Here is an 18850-nt window from a genome sequence, read left to right on the forward strand (position 1 = left end):
GCGGTTGGGCGCTGGCGAGGGATATCGGTAGGGCGACAGAGGCACATGCGCGCTTGTCACTTGGCGCGGCCAAGACCACGGGGCCGTCAGTGGTGCTAGGCATTGGAAGGCTTGCTAGGACGCCACGGGGCGCGCCCAAGGGGTCATGGGACACGGCTGGAAAGCTGCCCATGACATTACAATCGACAAAACATAACCAGAAATTTCCTTGCTCTAACCTCAAACCGTCTATGCGTATTAAGGAAGGAAAAAATTAGTTTCCTCCTTGTTTCACTATTGTTTCGTCCTCTCTTCACATTTTTTGCGTTTCTTTTTAATCTCTCAAGCCTCTCTAGGGTTCAGCTTATCTTTAAAGTAGGGGTGAGGCGTTGGGTGGTCAAAATTTAGCCGACGAAATCGCCGATTTACTGCCCATCGGCGTTCTCTCTTAAAGAACGAGGGAGAGACAGAGGGAAATCTAGACAGGGGGTTGACAATGGGTGTGTTAATGGTTGAAGAAGGTGAAGTCAGGGGTGTGGGTTCTGATTTGCGGCGCTCTTTCTGTAGATTTTTAGGCCTTTTTTTGGTGTCCCTATATTTAGGTGTTAAGTACTATTATATAGGAGTAGGGATTAGGTTATGGGTATGGGCCTAGGAATGATGGGCTAGGTAATTGGGCCAAGACTAGAAAAATGGACTACTAGATTTATAAAGACGGGATAAACCAACCTAAAACTAATTCCTCCTTCTAAAATTATGTACAATTATAATATAAAAATATAAAACTAATTTTAATTAATTGAACTAAACTATAAAACATAGAACTATTTTTTTGTGTTTTCAAGATTATATAAAAATAAATATAAGGTACTATTTTTGTATATTTTTTATTTAAATTTACGAAAAATACGTAAACTAAAATATTTTTTGTAATTTTCATTTTTGTGACGAAATAAAGTAAAAGCGTCAAAATTAGCTGAAATAGCAATATTAGGCCTAAACTAAATATTTACATGCTAAAATGGGTGAAATTTTGGGGAGGGTTAAAAATCACATGTCTACACTTGGGGTAAAGAAGTTGTGGTAATGCCATTTTCATTACAGAACTCATCAAATTTAGCATTGTCAAATTCTGTTCTATGATCTGATCTGATACATGCTACTCTAGACACCATCTTCACCTGGATTTTCTTCATAATAGCCACAAATACCTCAAAGGGTTCATCTTTTGTTCTAAGAAATAGAGTCCATGTAAATCTGGAGTAGTCATCCACTATCACAAAGATGTATCTTTTTCCTCCCATGTTTTGCACTCTCATTGGGCCACACAAATCCATATGAAGAAGATCGAGTGGTTGTGAGTTGCTGATATCCTTTTTAGGCTTAAAAGATGACTTCACATGCTTTCCTCTAGCACAGACATCACACACTTTCTGTACTTTGAACTTTGACACGGGCAGACCACAGACCAGGCCCTTCTAAATTAGTTTATTCAGAAGAGCGAAGCTTGTGTGCCCCAATCTTCTGTGCCAGAGTTCAACATCATCATCAACAACTTTAGACAACTCAGATCACCACTTTGTATATACTCGAAATCAGCAACATAGATGTTCTTGTATCTCTTGGCCACAAGTATCACTTCACCAGTTACCAGATTAGTAACTGTACATATCTTGGACAAGAACTCCACCTTGTTTCCTTTATCACAGATCTGAGAGACACTCAAGAGACTATACTTAAGACCATTAACATAGTACACATTCTCAATAGAGTGAGTGAGTGATTTCCCAAATTTTCCAACTCCAAGAATGCACCCCTTTTTCCCATTGCCAAAGGATACACTCCCTTTTTTGAGCATCCACTATCCATGAACCATTGTTGACTGCTTCCGTTCACTGTTCCCTGCACAAGGAAATCAAGAGTTAGTTTTAGGAACCCAAATAAGTTTGGGCCCTTGTATTAGGCAAGAGGATGAATAAGAGCTCTCTTAGTCCATGCATGTAATATGCATTTTTTATGGGTGGCACTTGGTCCCTTTTTAGTAGTTAAATTTTCAACAAACACTTTATTTTTATAAATAGACTAGACCCTAGCTTGATAATTTTCCTTGAAATGCTCGTTATTCCCACAGTGGGTACACAGCCAGTTATCTAATATAGTAACATACTTGCTATGGGGGTTGTAAGGGATTTTCTCCCTTTGGAACCCTATTCCCTGTCCGTTTCCACCATTATTAACATACATGGCAGTGATAGCTTCTGAGGACCAGGTCCACTTTATGGACTTTTCAAGATCATTTTTTACTCTTTCCAGTTCAGTTTGGAGATGCTTGTTTTTCTCAGTTTCAACATACAAGCTAGTTCTCACAGCCTTTAACTCATTTTCAAACCTAATATGTGCCTCACTGGCTACCTCTTTTCCTTTTCAAGAATTTCCAGGTTTATACTCAGTTCTTAATCCCTCTATTGTTTCCCTCAGGTCTGCAATTACTACCAAGAGATCATCTTTTTCTTCCTTAATATCAGTCACTCTCTTCACTAAAGCCTCTTTTTCTTTACTGAAGTTCTCAATGGTTTTATTATAGTCAATAGCTACAACCACAAAGTCATCTCTTTCATGTTGTATGTTAGCAATTTTTTCGGTTAAAACAATTTTTTCTTTCTCCAACTCACAAAAAGTTTCCTTTAGATCAACTACATACACCACCAGATCATCTCTAGTTTGTTCAGCTTCTCCTAGCTCTAAGGTCAAGGCATACTTATCCTCCACAAGACTATGATAGGCATCAATCAATACACTAGCTAAAGACATGAGTTTCTTAGGAGAGTAGAATTTCATATTTCTCTGAACATACTTGAAATTTACCTCATTGTTTTCATTGTCTTCATCGTCATCTAATTGGGACATCAAAGCAAATATTGAATCATATTCATTTTTCTCACTTTCAACTGCCATCATGGAGTTGTCACTTGCATCTGTTTCATCTTCAGACTCACTAGAGGAATCTCCCCATGCTGCAAGAGCCTGTTTCACCACATTGTCAGCGGACCTCTTCCTTTTGAAGTGCTTGTCAGGAACCGGGTTCCTCTTGGATACTTTCTCAAGGTTGTACTTGGAGTGTTCTTGCTTCAGGAAAGGACAATCTTTGATGAAGTGCCCTGGATTTCCACACTTGTAGCATAGATCAAAGTTCTTTGGTTTGCTGGAGTTGCCCCTTTTTAGTATTCCTACATTTCTTCTGACCATCTTCTTAAACCTTTTGGTTATGTAAGCCATGTCACTGTCCTCCTCGCTCGAGTCATTGCTTTCAGCTTTGAGTACCAGGTTTTTTTCTTTCTTTGGTTCTCTTCTTTCACTGTCTATCTTCCTCTTCATCTCGTAGGTATTCAAATTTCCAACCAACTCGTTTATGGTCAGCTCCTGCAGGTCCTTTGCTTCAGTAATAGCATTCACCTTGCTTTCCTAAGAACTGGGCAGGATACTAAGAATTTTCCCCACTAGCTTGTTCCTAGGAATGATTTCACCAAGTGAGTGTAGCTCATTTATGATAGAGGTGAATCTTGTGTGCATATCTTGAATAGATTCATCGTCTTTCATCCTAAAGAGTTCATACTCAGTAGTGAGCATATCAATATTAGATTGTTTTACTTGAGTGGTTCCCTCATGTGTTATTTGCAAAGCTTCCCATATCTTCTTGGCAGTTTCACAAGCAGAGATTCTATTATATTCATCAGGTCCTATTCCACACACCTAAATTTTATTGGCACGAAAATATTTCTCTGCAGCTTTCCTGTTTGGGTTAGTGTATTCTTTTCTGGTCTTTGGCATTGTCAATGGAAGGTCTCCAACTACCTTTGTTGGGATATAAGGACCATCACATTTGACATCCCACAACTCAGAATATTCAGCCATGATAAAATCATGCATTCTTGCCTTCCACCACCCATAGTATTGCCCATTGAACCTGGATGGTCTGTACGTAGATTGACCTTCTTCAAAATTTAGTGGAGCAGTCATAAGGATCCTTCCTATGTGTTAGCCTGATAGGAGAAACCCGCTCTGATACCAATTGATAGTTTATATGAGTCCCCCAAACTATAGACTACCAGGTCCACTATGAGTTTTCACTGTGAATACTAATAAAACAGTAAGTAAATAAGACAGGGAGAATTACGTGGAAAAATCCATGCTCAAGGGGATAAAAAACCACGACCTACACTGGCAGGATTTCAACTTCACTATGAGAAACTTTTAGATTACAACCTATACAATCTAAAAATTAAACTCTTAATCCCTGACTAACTTGTAATACACTTATTACAAGCCACTTTGCAATACACCTATTACAAAGACTTCAACTCATGACTAACTCTAGTCACGACACAAACACAAAGGGTTTATGGTTTTACAAAGGGGTTCCTAAGTAATGTTTCTAGCTAAGCAATTTAGGAATTACAATGAAGAATAATTACAAAGTTACAACTCAACTAAGGACAACAAAATATTAGATTTGGGAACTGGTCTGTAGTAGCATTTAACTTTGTTCTTGAGGCTCTTGCGAATTTAGTTCACTTTCTCTGAAGGATTGAAAACTTGAAGTGACTTCTCAAGTATTCAAGTGATGTTTTGTTGTAATACTCTTGCTAAAATGCCTTTGATGGCATCATATGAATGATGTAAGCAATTGGTTGGTCAAAGGACAAGTGACTGCAAAACTGCTGCATTGTGTGCACTGTTTCTGTAGCAGTCACTTTCCAGCTGTGCTTAGTTGACTTTCGTAGTGTTGTCAGGGAAACACAAGGGATCAAGTCCCTATATTATTTCTATATTTTCTACACTTGCAGCAATTCACATTAGCTGGAGTTCTGGCTGGAATACGTTCATTAACAATGTGTACCAAATGTGTCAGTTTCCCTATCTGGTTCTTTACAATAAGTTTGTTAGATCATCCAAAACATAAGTTAAAGAAATTGAAAACCCATCAAAGATAACACCAACAACACAAGAACACAACAATAACATGATATATACATTATTTTCCAATCTTATATACACCATAAAATACAACAAAACAATCCAACACACCCCAATCTCTTCATACACAAAACGACCATCGTAGTAGTGTCAAAAGACCCGAAAATGTTACGACGAATGACCAGCCCACCACCCTGCATTTATGTGGTATTTATCCAATCCATTCCTCCTCCAAAACTCCATAAAACAGTAGTAAAACACGCAACTGAACAGCAACACAAAAGAGTCCACAAAATAGTCCGTTACAAGTGAAAATCTCGAACTCACGGCTTCCGATCACCGTCCCATGAGTTCTTACAATTTTAGAATGGCTTTATACACATAGCCAAAATTATATGAAAGAGAGAAGTAAAATTACCTTATTTGTTGAATAACACAGCTCTTATCCTGGTTCTTCAAACTCAAGGTTTCGCCTCTAACTTCAACTTGAAAAGGAGAGAAATTTAATTAGGGTTTGTGTTCAATTTTTGGGAGGATGTTTGCAGGGGTTTATGTCTGGTTATTGTGCCCTATTATCAATGTATTACATGAACAAAAGATTCCTTTAAAATGTCTCTTTGGACGACCCAAACTGGTCCATTTTTGGACTCTCATTTAAGCAAGCAGGTGACACACCTACTTGTCACCTAGCAGCCTGCGCAGTCTTGCGAAAATGCATATACCTCTCTATTTTGATGACATATTGACAAATCGTTTAATGGGTTATAAAATAGACTAATATATCTTCAGTTTAATGGGTAGAAGACCCCGTAACTCTAAGTATATTGGGAGAAAATCGCAGTTACAATTGACCTAAATTTTAGTAAAACCTATGAACGTAACTTGTGATGACTTTCATCCACTTTTGTTCCACAACTCACTTGGCATCAAAACATAACACATGACTATCATACGACTAACATAACTCATAACATAACCTTTTTATCATTTTAAGCACCCTAGTCTCACCCCAAAAGTACATGTTATACATTCCCAACTTGTCGACTTTCGATGAAACATTATTTTCTTTAATTACTTAGCTTCTAAACCTTCCAACCCTCTTTATACTTGTTGTACATGATCTTCAATATATGTAACATCTGAGGTAACATGATAACTTACTTGATATACTTCCAAAGATGAACTCATTTTTGGTCATACATTATTTTACTTACGATGCACTTTTAAGTACAAAAACATAGGGTGTACCAAGTTAACTAAGAGTCTAAACTATCGACTAATGACAATGCTAAGCAAAGGAAGTTATCAATTGGGAGAAGATATGGTTGATAGGATATGTGCAAGATAAATGTTTTGGATTTAACTTTAGATAGTTCACTTTTGATGTTCAAGTGAGTCTCTCGAATTCACTTGGTTATTAGTTTAATTGTTTAGTAGAAACTCCTCTCTCGATTATGTCTCAACCTTACACGATGAACCAATTTTAAGCACGTGAAGATATGCAGCAATTCGTAATGGATTGGTCTGTAGGAGAACCTCTCTCGATTATCCTCCTAATTAAGTTTAATCAACAATTTAACAAGCCCCTTCTGATTACTAAGAAGAATTAATGACTTCAACAAACAAAATATAATGCAACAATATCACAAGTTATGCCTCTCTTCAATTCATGAACAAGTGAATATAGATGCAACAGTTATTAGATCCAAAATAATTCAATACATAAAACTAGAGTTAATTATCCACAAACAAGTATCAATACACTAAATTCAGCAACCCTAAAGAGAACTACTCCATGGATATGGAGTAATTCATCAAAATAATGTTTAAGTTAAAGGAAAACATAGAACAATCCAAATTCTTGTCTTAAGTGAGAATTGAATGATGAAATCCTTGAGTTTTTGCTTTTCTAACTCCTCCTTGGCATACTTAGGTCTAAGATGTGTCAAAAGTCCCAAAAATAATATTTTTCCGTGTATATATACCAAGTAGGGTTGGGTCCAAACAAAAACACCTTTTTATATGCGAAATAGTACAATTACTCTACAAATTTGCACAGGCATGCCTCATGGGGCGATGCGCCATGCGGGGAATTTGTGGGGAAGTTCAGAGAGTTGATTTCTGACAAACTGCAGGAATTCATGCACCGCCCCACGCACCGCAGAAGTTTGGAATTTTGAAAAATGTAAAACATGAAAGTTGTATCCCTTTTAAATATCTTTCCAACTATATTTGTGGAGCCTAAACAGATTTCTGAGTGAAAAGTTTTGTGCATTTTTGCTATACAATGCGCAGTATGCCTGCTCGATTCTTCGTTTCGTTCTTAAATTGCACTATCATTCGTTGATCCTTGATCACAATCCCCACTTAATCCTTGAGCTTTTACTCAGACTTCAAAGCTCCAGAATAGCTTGAATTCATTTCATAACCTCTACATAGATATGAACACTCCTACAAGGCATAAAACACAAAATTAGTACAAAACACTAGCAATTAATACTCAAACTCAATTAAAGTGCAATAAATTAGAATGTACTAATTGACTAAAACATGAGATTATTGCTACCATCAACACCCCACACTTAAACCATTGCTCGTCCTCGAGTAATCAAACCATACTCTATATAGACACGACCTTATAAACAACACTCAAGACTCAACTTACCAAGAATATTTAAAATTGGCTAAGCACAATAGAGTAACATCCTTGCCTCAATATTCGACTCACAAGTACCACACATCATTCACAACTTACTCACTTACACTAACATAGAGGTGAACGACATTACCTTTCATTCATGAATCAAGTTCCCTCACACAACAAAAGAGAGTAGTTTCACACATATAAAATTCAAGAACAATTAGGAACTCAAGATAAAAAGAAATCACTCACTCTCAGAAACGATATTCATGTGCCATGAAGATGAACCATAGGCTTGCCCATAGTGTACTACTCTACTAATTGAGTTAATTCAGTCAAGGATCAAGTAGGACTTTAAACTAGTTGTAATGTAGGCTATAGGATAGGTAGGATATATGTAGATATAAGAGTGACTACAGCTCCTTAAGAACTTTAATACATACATTTAACATTCAAAACCCCACACTTATGTCAAACCATACTCCACTTTCACATCAATATGCATTAACTCCCTACTTCTTTAAGCACAATTACATCAAGAGTTATCACTTATCAGAAAATATTTTGCACAACAATACAACTAATTTTTTTTTCTTATTCAATTAAAGTGGCTCACACTTTCAAAAACAATGCATCATTCTCCTTATTTCATAAGTTCCACTCGAAAGCCAAACCAGCCACCCCGCACTTCAACTTTTACAAAGTTCCTAATAATTTTTAAGTGCTCAAGAGAGGTATATAGGTTCAAATAGATGATAAATTCAAATAAATGGGTAAGGCTTGTAATGTGGTTGCCCAAGAAATAGACTTACAGGCTCAAAAGGGGTTAACTAAGATATATAACAATTAGGTTGGTAAAATTATATAACTTGCTCAATAAAGAAAGGCCTATATCACCTCCAAGACTAAATAAAACTACTATTTTGCTTTGCAAACACATGGGCCAAGTTCTAGACATCAAATATAATGCATAGAATAACACAAAAATCTTACACACACAAGGAACATAACTCACTCAGGATTGGACTCATCAAGACACTCTAGTCAAAACAGTTAAGCAATGTTAAGATCATACAATTTAAGGTACTTTATACAAGAGTAAAAAACGAGCCTAAGCGTCGCAACTAAAGAACTCACTATTCTCAAGGCATAATAAAGTCAAGAGATATTGCTTTCAATTAAACTCATAGCACGGGGTTTCCTACTTCTACCAAAAATAAAAACTAACTATACTCAGTTCAAACAAAACCATTGTAATAGAATCGCAACATAAAGAAAAACCAAGGGGGGGATTATTACACTACCAACAAAAGAAAATCTTTTTGTCTCTTTTCTTTCGGCTTTAATTCCTCAAGAAACCTGTCGAATAATATCCATCATCGGGAACAGTCGAAAATTTGAAAGTTTGTATGGCTTTTCAATTTTTTTCTAACTTCTATAAAGAAAAAAACAATCAAGCTAACTAAAGCAAAAACTAAGACTAATATACATACAACATACAAATATGCTCCACCGCAAATTTTAAGTTGTGGCATGTCCCCATAACACATAATTAAAAAGTGTAAGATAGAGGAAACTTCCCTGAATCTCTAGTCAGGATTTGAATCGAAGTCGGGATCCATTCCATGTGCCCGAACTAGTGCACACATCCATGTAGATAACTTCTTTTCAACCTTCTTGGGGTACACCCCACACTTGTCTTTTTCATTCATTGGGGCCTGTTTTTCACACCCTTCACCTTCCACTTAACACTTGTAGCTGGCTTCTCTTGTTTCACCCCTTTTTCCATATTCGTCTCAAAAGTTACGGTCTTATCACCCACTCTAAGAATGAGTTTTCTATCATGAATATCCAGTATATTTCTACCCATTGCTAAAAATGGTCTTCCTAGGATGAGGAGGACCTTCTTATTCTCCTCCATATTCACCACTATAAAATCTATAGGAAATATAAACTTATCGACCCATACCAAAACATCTTATAATATCCCCTCGGGTTTTGTAGTTGTTTGGTCTGCCAGCTGCATAGACATTGGTGCAGACCTTATCTCTCCAATCTCATTCTCCAGCTTCATGTACATAGACAACGGTATTAGATTTATTGAGGCACCTGAATCACATAAAGATTTATCAAAATTGAGAGTGCCTAAAGAGCAAGGTATGGTAAAAATCCCTGGATCTCCACACTTTTGTGGGAGTTTGTTTTGCAAGATTGCACTGCAATGCTCTGTGAGCTTGACCACCTTGGTCTCTTTTATCTATTTCTTCTCTGTAAGGATCTCCTTCAATAACTTTGCATAAGATGGCATTTGTGACAGAACTTTAGTGAATGGCAGGTTCACATTAACCTGTCTCAGCATGTCTAGAAATCTCTCAAACTGCTTGTCCAGCTTTTCTCTATAGATCTTTTGGGGAAAAGAAAGAGTAGATATATGCTTGCTCACATCATCAAATTCCTCCCTTCTTGAAGTTTCCTTGTTCTTCTTTTTCTCTGCTCCCTTCTTACCTTTCTTCTTCTCAGTCTTTTTATCATCTTCAATTTTCAGCTCATTCCCACTCTCTTTTTCAGGCGCAACTTCTTTTTGAATTAGAGTGTAATCTTTCAAAACTTGTCCACTTCTCAAGGTCAAAATATTTACTGTTTCTTTGGGATTCTTCTCAGTATCAGCTGGTAGACTGCCTGGGATTCTCTCAGATAATTTAGTTGCAATCTTTCCCACTTGTCTCTCCAAATTTCACAAACTTGTCCCAAGTTCTTTGATAGCTGCACCATGAGCATCTAGTCTCTCATATGTCTTGACAATGAAAGACTTCATCAAATCTTATAAACCAGACTGAATTGGCTATTGAGGCTGAAATTGCGGCCTTTGATGATTTTGGAAGCCTAGAGCTCGTTGAAATGTGGAGTTATTTTATTGCCATGCATTTGTTGTGCCCCTAGGTGAACTCCATGTAAACCCGGAGTATTTTTTACCCATTCCATTGAAATTATAAGTACCCACCGCATTCACTTCCTCTATGGTAGCTTGACATTCATCATTAGGGTGTCCTCTTCCACATATATCACATGCTGCATGAGGCTCATTATGTACTGAGGCTATGGTCAGCTTCCTTATTTCTTTTGACATGGCATCAAGCTATACCAGCACAAATGTGTTAGTATCAACGTGGTGAACACTAGTTGATCTTATTCTTTTAACAATCTCCGAGGGCCACTAATTTGCATATTTAAACAACTCATCTATAATAGTGACTATCTCCTCTGGAGTCTTTTTCATCAACGGACCCCCAGCTACATTGCTCAATGTTCTGCGTGAGGCTGATGTCAAACTATCCCAAAAGTCCTGGAGTTGCATCCAGAGTTCAAATCCACTATGTTGATATTTTGGCACAATCTCCTTAAACATCTCCCATGCTTCAAACCCGATCTCAGTCTCGTTCTGGCAGAAGTTACGGATTTCCCTTCTATACTTGCCTATTTTAGCTGAGGAAAAATACTTAGCAAGAAATTTTCTGGTCATCTCCTCCCATATTCTAATTGATCCTTGGGGCAAGATTTTAAACTAGTGCTTTGCATGATCTTTCATGTGAATGGGAATGCCCTTAGATAAACTGAATCTTGTGACACACCATTATATTGGAAGGTGTTCATAATCTCCTCGATGTCCATTAGATTATTGTTTGGACTTTTGTTCATCTTTCCTTTGAAAACACAGTTGTTTTGAAGGGTTTGGAGTAACCCTTGCTTCAATTCAAAATTGTTGGCTACAATAGGAGGGGTCTCACACTTCAAAGTTGTAGACCGGTCTAGCATAAACGCCAAATGGTCTCCCTTGGTCGGGTGGTATTTTTCCGTACTGGTCTAGAACGAAGGGCTGATTCTGAGCCAATCTCCGAGCCATCTCTTCTTCATATGCAATTTCTGCATCTCTAATAGTTACTTCCTTAGCATCCCGAGCAACTTTTTCTCTTATCTGGGCTGCCTCTTTCGCAACCAAATCCATAATATTATCATCTCCATCCATATTTACTGTGGTTGAGGATTGCCCAACCTTCTCAACTGTCACAATTGTTTTTCGATTTCTGGCTCGTATGGTTGCACTTTTTTCCTAGAAGATCGAGTCATGCACCAATCTAACCTGTAGTCTGCACACAGTCAAAGCACACCAAACATAAAAAGAGAAAATAAAATAAAAAGAAAAATTCCTGAATTAACACTACAAACTATTTCAAACACTATTGCTCGCTAGTCGAAAACACTACAAACTATTTCAAACACTATTTATAGAAGCACTCAACCCAATACCAAAGTACCAAAGGTGATACTAATTTTAGCTTTCCAGAACACAGCTGATCTCGCAATGCTTGACCTCTTGCTTCCTGTCTCCTCCACTCCTGCTGATATTTCCAACTTGGAATTGCAAATCGAAGCCTATATTACAAAATAAAATAACATTTAAAGTGCCAATCACAAGCAACTCATCCAAAAAATTGTGTTCAAACATAATCCAAATGACTCTACCATTTCTGCAGCCCTTGGCCCAAGCAGTTCGCTATGGCTCGGCGTGATAATTTCGTCCTCATTTGTCATGTTTTTACGTTTGTTATGAATTATCACGTGTTACTCCATCTACCTGATCATAGGCTAAAAACCTGTATTTTAGTCGTTGTAACAACACTTTAATTATTGCATTTTACAAAGATTTGAGCTTAATTAATAATGAATTACTAAATTCATGTTTTATGCCTTACAGGAAGAGATTTCGACTTAAGAATTTAATTAGGGATGAATTTGATTAATTTGGGGCTTTGAAGTCTGAGAAAAAGCTAAATAAATCAAGTCGGGATCGTGTTCGGGGTTCGCATAGCAAGCCCGGATAGAAAAACAAGAGAAAAAATGAAGCAGCGCAAAAACAATGTACTGTCGCGCTGCGTGGGGCGCCGCAGAAGTGCAAATTTTTGTGCTGCATTGTTTTGCTCCGTTAAAATGTATTCTGCCTCTGTCCAATCCATGTACGCGACACATGGGGCATCGCGCGGGGCGTCGCGGACGTGTAAAAATTGCAGAACGAGTCTATTTCGGTCCTAAAAGGGCATAATTGTCAAAACCCATTATTACATGATTAAAAAGGGTAAAACAACCATTATTGGGGAGAGAGACCTGATTTTAGAGAGAAAAAGAAGAGGAGATTCATCTGGAAGCATCAAAAATCAAGAGGAACAATACTTTGGAGCAAGGATTAAAAGAGTTTTTCTAAACTTTCTTCTAGTATCTATTTATTTGATGTTTAAAAGTTATATTGTTGATGTTTGTATGAATGAGTGGCTAAAAACCCAAATATTCTGGGGTCATGGGTGTTAGATAATTATGTTGTTTGAAGCTTAAATGGATAATCTTGAATTTATCGTTATGGGTTGTTTATTTAATTTTGCTGTTAATTATTTTATTGCGTAGCTAACAGTGAAATACTATTTATGAATCTTGAGTTAAACTTGAAAAAGGAAATTGTTGATTGCATATAGAATCAAAAAAACAAGATCTTGATCCTGGGCATCGGGTGAGAGATTAGCGATTAAGATAGAAATATATTGCCTTGTTTGGTTGAAAAATAGGAATTGTAAATGCATTTGAGTTAATATTAATGCCATAGAAATACAGGTATTAATTTAACTTGAATAGGCATATAAGAATTGGACAGATTCTTATGGGTATTATTAACCCTATAATCAATAACCCAGATAATTCAATAAATCATTCTTAAGCTAAAAGCGTAGCACGATCTCTAGCAAGCTCATGACCCTGGAATATCTCTTTTATTAATTGTTAAAAGAAGATTGCATAAGTGGTATAATAAACTTTGAGTTGTATTATTGTGTGTTTACTATTTAAATTAGAAATTGGTTATTTATGTATTTTGTGATGAATTAGCTTGAATTGATAATTGTTTGAGCTTGCATCAGTCAATAAGTTGATCATAATTCCTCGTGGGAACGTTACTTTACTTATTACTATATTACTTGACGATCGCGTATACTTGCGTGAGTGTTTTCGTCGCATCAAGTTTTTGGAGCCGTTGCTGGGGACTTAGAAATTAGCTACTTGACTGAGTTAAGCTTTTATTAGCTATTGGTTTAAGCATTAATTTTCAGTTCACTTTGTTTGTGTCACGCAGGCTCTTCTCTTGAATGCAGAGGAGTAGAAGCACAAGCAATCTCTTCCCTCTTGATCCTAAAATTGAAATAACACTTCATAGAGCGAGGAAGGAGTTGGAAGTTAGATACAAAACAGAAAGAGAGTTGGACATTTTAGTTCAACCACAGCCAACAATGATGGCAGGTAATGGAGGGCATCCGATGATAGAAGCTGCAAGGCCAAATCTTGCTAATATGACATAGGCTAATGTGAAGCCTGATATCACTGGTCACTTTGAGCTTAAACAGTACATGGTATAGCTGATTCAGTCCACTAGGCAATATGTAGGCCTATCTCATGAAGACTCGCAGAGGCACATTCAGAATTTTTTGGAAATCACGGATACTTACAACTATCCAAATGTTTCCAAGGACTATGTCAGGCTGCTCTTGTTTCCTTTTTCATTGTTGGGGGAAGCTAAAGAATGGTTGCAGAAGGAGCTTGCTAATTCAATCTATACTTGGGATTATTTAGCAAAGAAATTCTTAATCAAGTTTTTCCCCACTAAAAAGACAAAGTCTTTGCGAAGCCAGATTCTTGGGTTTCAACAACGGAATGGTGAGACTATTCATCAAGCTTGGGAAAGATACAAGAAACTACTTCGAGACTGTCCACATCATTGTCAAACTGATGAGGTATTGGGCCATACTTTTGTTGGTGGATTAGATGAGACTTCAAAGATGAATCTTGATTCAGCTTGTGGAGGTAGTTGCATGGCGAGACCATATAATGAAATACAACTTTTGCTAAACAACTTTACTGCTAATGATTATAATTGGCAAGGTGAGGAAGAACCAAGGAGAGCAATGAAACAGAAAGCAGCAAGGGTACTTGAACTTGATGATTTTTCCGCCATGAGAGTAGATATAGCAAAATTGGCAAATCAAATGAATAGAATGACAATGAACTATACACAACAAATGCAATATGTTCAACAAATGTCGATTTATTGTGAAATGTGTGGTGACAATCACACGAGTGACATGTGCCCCACGAATCCTGAATCTATTTATTATGTGGGACAACAAAGCAGAGGTCCGATGAATCAACAGGCACAATATGGGAACACTTACAATCCAGATTGGAGGAATCATCCTAATTTCTCCTGGGGTGGAAATCAATCAAATCAAAATCAATATAGATCCCAAGGAAATTTTAATCAACCTCAAAGGCCACCCCAGCAAGTAGAAGAAAGTACAAATGATTTGTCGAAGAAATTGTTGCATGACAATCAACAACTCAGAACTGATTTCAGAAATCTTGAAAGACAAATGGGACAGCTAGCTGCAAATCAAAACACTAGGCCTACAGATGCTCTTCCAAGTGATACAAAGAAAAATCCGCAAGTTAGTTCAATTACAGTTAGAACTGGAAGGGAATTAGGAGAAGTTCCAAAGAAGAGAAAAGAAAAGCTTATACCTGAGGGTGAATTGATTCCCAAAGCAACACAGGAAGCAAAGAAAGATGATACTGTTTCAGCACCCGTGAATGTTCTAAGGCCACCACCACATTTTCCACAAAGATTGCAGAAAAAGAATGATGATCGCATGTTCAACAAATTTCTCTCTATGTTGAGTCAGATTCAATTGAATATTCCGTTGGTAGATGTGATTCGTGAAATTCCAAAGTATGCCAAGTACATAAAAGATATTGTGGCTAACAAGAGGAGATTGACTGAATTTGAAACAGTTGCACTTACTGAGGTGTGCACTTCAAGGGTCCAAAATAAGCTTCCTCAAAAGCTTAAGGATCCTGACAGCTTTACTATCCCTGTGAGAATAGGTAATGTTGGTGTAGGCCATGCACTTTGTTATTTGGGAGCGAGCATAAATTTGATGCCACTGTCTTTGTACAAAAATTTGGGTTTGGGAGCTCCAAAACCCACCACGGTGATGTTACAACTAGCAGACAGGGCCATAGCTTACCCGGAAAGGGTGATTGAAAATGTGCTGCTGAAAATTGGGAAATTTATTTTCCCGGCTGATTTCATTATCTTGGATTTTGAAGTAGATGAAAAAGTTCCTATTATATTGGGAAGACTTCTCTTGGCTACAGGTGATGCTATAACTAAAGTAAGATAAGGAAAAATGATCATGAGAGTTAACAATGAGGAAGCTATTTTTAATGTATACAAAGCAATTCAACTTCCTCGCCATTAGGAAGAGTTGTCTATAATATCTGTCATGGAGATGGATGAGCTACTTATTGCCCCAAGTGTATATTTGAAGGATTCTTTAGAGAAAGCAATCGTGTTGTTTGAGAGTTTGGAGATTAATGATGAGGTTGAAGAGATGAAGCATATTTTGAATGCATCATGTGAATATATGAAACGTTTAATTCCCTTTAAACCTTTGAACGGGCCAAATAGTCCTCCTCCGAAGCCATCAATTGAAGAATCTCCAAAATGGAACTAAAGCCTTTACCTTCTCACCTTCATTATGCTTATTTGGGTAGTTCTGATACGTTACCTGTTATTATTTCTTCTGACTTGTATAAATTGCAGGAGGAAAATTAGCTGAGAGTACTATGTGAGCATAAAAGAGCAATTGGGTGGACAATGTTTGACATAAGAGACATTAGTCCATCTTTTTGCATGCATAAAATTCTCATGGAGGAAGAACACAAGCCGAGAATAGAACAACAACGCGGCCTAAATCCCAACATGAAAGAGGTGGTAAGAAAAGAAGTGATTAAATGACTTGATGCAGGTATTGTATTTTTAATCTCTGATAGAAAATGGGTAAGTCCAGTCCAATGTGTTCCAAAGAAAGGAGGAATGACTGTAGTGATAAATGAACAATTATCTGATTCCCATTCGAATTGTTACTAGGTGGAGGATTTGCATAGATTATAGAAAATTGAATAATGCCACCCAAAAAGACCATTTTCCTCTCCCCTTTATTGACCAAATACTTGATAGATTAGCTGGACCGGAATACTACTATTTTTTGGATGGCTACTCGGGATATAATCAGATTGTTATAGCCCTATAGGACCAAGAGAAGACCACATTTACATGTCCCTATGGGACATATGCATTTAAAAGAATGTCATTTTGTCTTTGCAATGCACCTGCAACTTTTCAAAGGTGTATGATGGCTATTTTTACTGATATGGTTGAAAGATTTGTGGAAGTATTTATGGATGATTTTTCTGTATTTGGATGTTCTTTTGATGAATGTTTAATGAATCTTGACAAGGTACTTGCTAGGTGTGAAGAAACAAATTTGGCACTGAATTAGGAAAAATGCCATTTCATGGTAAGAGAATGTATAGTCCTAGGGCACAAAGTGTCCAAGAATGGATTGCAGGTAGATAAAGCAAAGGTGGAAGTAATTGAAAAATTACCTCCACCGACATCAGTTAGAGGCATTCACAGTTTCTTGGGTTGTGCAGGTTTTTATCGTCGTTTCATTAAAGATTTTTCAAAAATTTCATCTCCTTCGTGTAGGCTTATTGAGAAAGATATATCCTTCAAGTTTGATGATGCTTGTCTGAAAGCATTTGATGAGCTGAAAAGAAGATTAGTTACTTCACCAATTATCATTGCTCCAGATTGGAAAATTCTATTTGAGTTGATGTGTGACGCAAGTGACATAGCCATTGGATCTGTTTTGGGGCAGCGAAAGGAGAAAATCTTTTACTCTATTCATTACACGAGCAGAACTCTTAGTCCAACACAAATGAATTACACTGTTATTGAAAAAGAGTTGCTTGCAGTAGTATAGGCATTTGATAAGTTCAGGTCCTATCTAGTGGGAACCAAAGTCATAGTTTACACATATCACTCAGCTATTAGATATTTATTTTCAAAGAAAGATGCCAAGCCAAGGTTAATCCGATGGGTTCTTCTTTTGCAAGAATTTTATTTAGAGATTCGAGATCGAAAAGGGATAGAAAATTAGGTTGCAGATCACTTGTCCCGGTTGAAAAATCGAGGCCATGTCACTGAGGGAGAATCAATCAAAGAAACATTTCCTGATGAACTGTTACTAGCCATCACTTCAGATGAAACCCCAGGGTATGCTGATTATATGAATTTCATTGCAAGTGGGGTGACTCCACCAGCATTCACAGCTAATCATAGAAGAAGATTTTTACATGATGTGAGATTTTACATGTGGGATGAGCCTTTTCTATACAAGCAATGCGCAGATCAATTGGTAAGAAGGTGTGTCCCTGAGGAGGAGATGAATGCAATATTGCATGACTGTTATGCTTCTCTTTATGAAGGTCACCATGGTGGAGACAGAATGGCACAAAAGGTTTTGCAATCAGGTTTTTACTGGTCAAATTAATTAAAGATGCACATGCTTTTGTGAAAAATTGTGACAGGTGTCAAAGAACAGGTACAATCACGAAGAGGAACGAGATGTCTTTGCAAAATATTTTGGCAGTAGAGTTCTTTGATGTCTGGGGAACTGATTTCATAGGACCATTTCCATACTCTAATAGGCACAGATACATTTTGGTTGCATTTGATTATGTGTCTAAGTGGGTGGAGGCCATTGCTCTTCCTACTAATGATTCAAAGGTAGTGGTAAGTTTCGTAAAGAAGCACATTTTCACATGCTTTGTAACTCCAAGGGTGTTGATAAGTGATGGAGGAACATACTTTTGTAACAAATTGTTGAAAAATGTTCTAGCAAAATATGGGGTAAGTCACAAGGTTGCTACTGCGTATCACACTCAAATGAGTGGTCAAGTTGAAGTGTCAAACAGAGAGGTAAAATAGATTTTGGAGAAAACAGTGAGTGCAAATAGGAAAGATTGGTCCGGTAAGTTAGAAGATGCATTGTGGGCTTACCGAACTGCATACAAAACTCCAATAGGTACTTCTCTGTACATGTTGATTTATGGCAAAGCATGTCATTTGCTCGTTGAGCTAGAACACAAAGCTTATTGGGCAATCAAAAAGCTAAATATGGATATGGACTTAGCCGGTGAAAAATACTGCTACAACTCAATGAACTTGACGAGTTTCGGTTGCATGCTTATGAAAACACCAAGTTGTATAAAGAAAGGACCAAGAGGTGGCATGACAAGCACATCCAACATCGTGAG

The 18850-nt window shown here is 37.2% G+C and overlaps 2 protein-coding genes across 2 annotated transcripts; one reads left to right on the plus strand and one right to left on the minus strand.

Moving 5' to 3' along the window:
• Window positions 1-1037: 1037 nt before the first annotated feature.
• Window positions 1038-9515, minus strand: LOC138885321 (uncharacterized). Its single transcript, XM_070166259.1, has 5 exons — window positions 9333-9515; window positions 2426-3441; window positions 2068-2335; window positions 1723-1881; window positions 1038-1412 (listed from the first exon to the last, which is right to left on the minus strand). Exons 1-5 carry the CDS (start codon window positions 9513-9515, stop codon window positions 1038-1040), a joined length of 2001 nt encoding a protein of 666 aa, XP_070022360.1.
• A 3197-nt stretch (window positions 9516-12712) lies between these two features.
• LOC138885322 (uncharacterized) lies at window positions 12713-16200 on the plus strand. The gene is made up of 5 exons (XM_070166260.1): window positions 12713-12841; window positions 13786-13930; window positions 14075-15361; window positions 15569-15858; window positions 15946-16200. The coding sequence occupies exons 1-5, from the start codon at window positions 12713-12715 to the stop codon at window positions 16198-16200; spliced, it is 2106 nt and encodes a 701-aa protein (XP_070022361.1).
• The last annotated feature ends 2650 nt before the right edge of the window (window positions 16201-18850 follow it).

This window comes from Nicotiana sylvestris, chromosome 2, assembly GCF_000393655.2.
Source record: "Nicotiana sylvestris chromosome 2, ASM39365v2, whole genome shotgun sequence".
Lineage (NCBI taxonomy): Eukaryota > Viridiplantae > Streptophyta > Magnoliopsida > Solanales > Solanaceae > Nicotiana > Nicotiana sylvestris.

What these genes read in the sequence shown, in the direction of transcription:
- LOC138885321 (XM_070166259.1), bottom strand. Translation starts at nt 9,515, where the DNA reads ATGGAGGAGAATAAGAAGGTCCTCCTCATCCTAGGAAGACCATTTTTA. An exon ending in ATAGAGGGATTAAGAACTGA is followed by an intron (nt 2,336 to 2,425) that starts GTATAAACCTGG and finishes TGTGAGAACTAG; the next exon opens with CTTGTATGTTGAAACTGAGA. An exon ending in GAATGTGTACTATGTTAATG is followed by an intron (nt 1,413 to 1,722) that starts GTCTTAAGTATA and finishes TTCAAAGTACAG; the next exon opens with AAAGTGTGTGATGTCTGTGC.
- LOC138885322 (XM_070166260.1), top strand. Translation starts at nt 12,713, where the DNA reads ATGATTAAAAAGGGTAAAACAACCATTATTGGGGAGAGAGACCTGATT. An exon ending in TTGGAGCAAGGATTAAAAGA is followed by an intron (nt 12,842 to 13,785) that starts GTTTTTCTAAAC and finishes TCTTGAATGCAG; the next exon opens with AGGAGTAGAAGCACAAGCAA. An exon ending in ACAGCCAACAATGATGGCAG is followed by an intron (nt 13,931 to 14,074) that starts GTAATGGAGGGC and finishes GGCAATATGTAG; the next exon opens with GCCTATCTCATGAAGACTCG.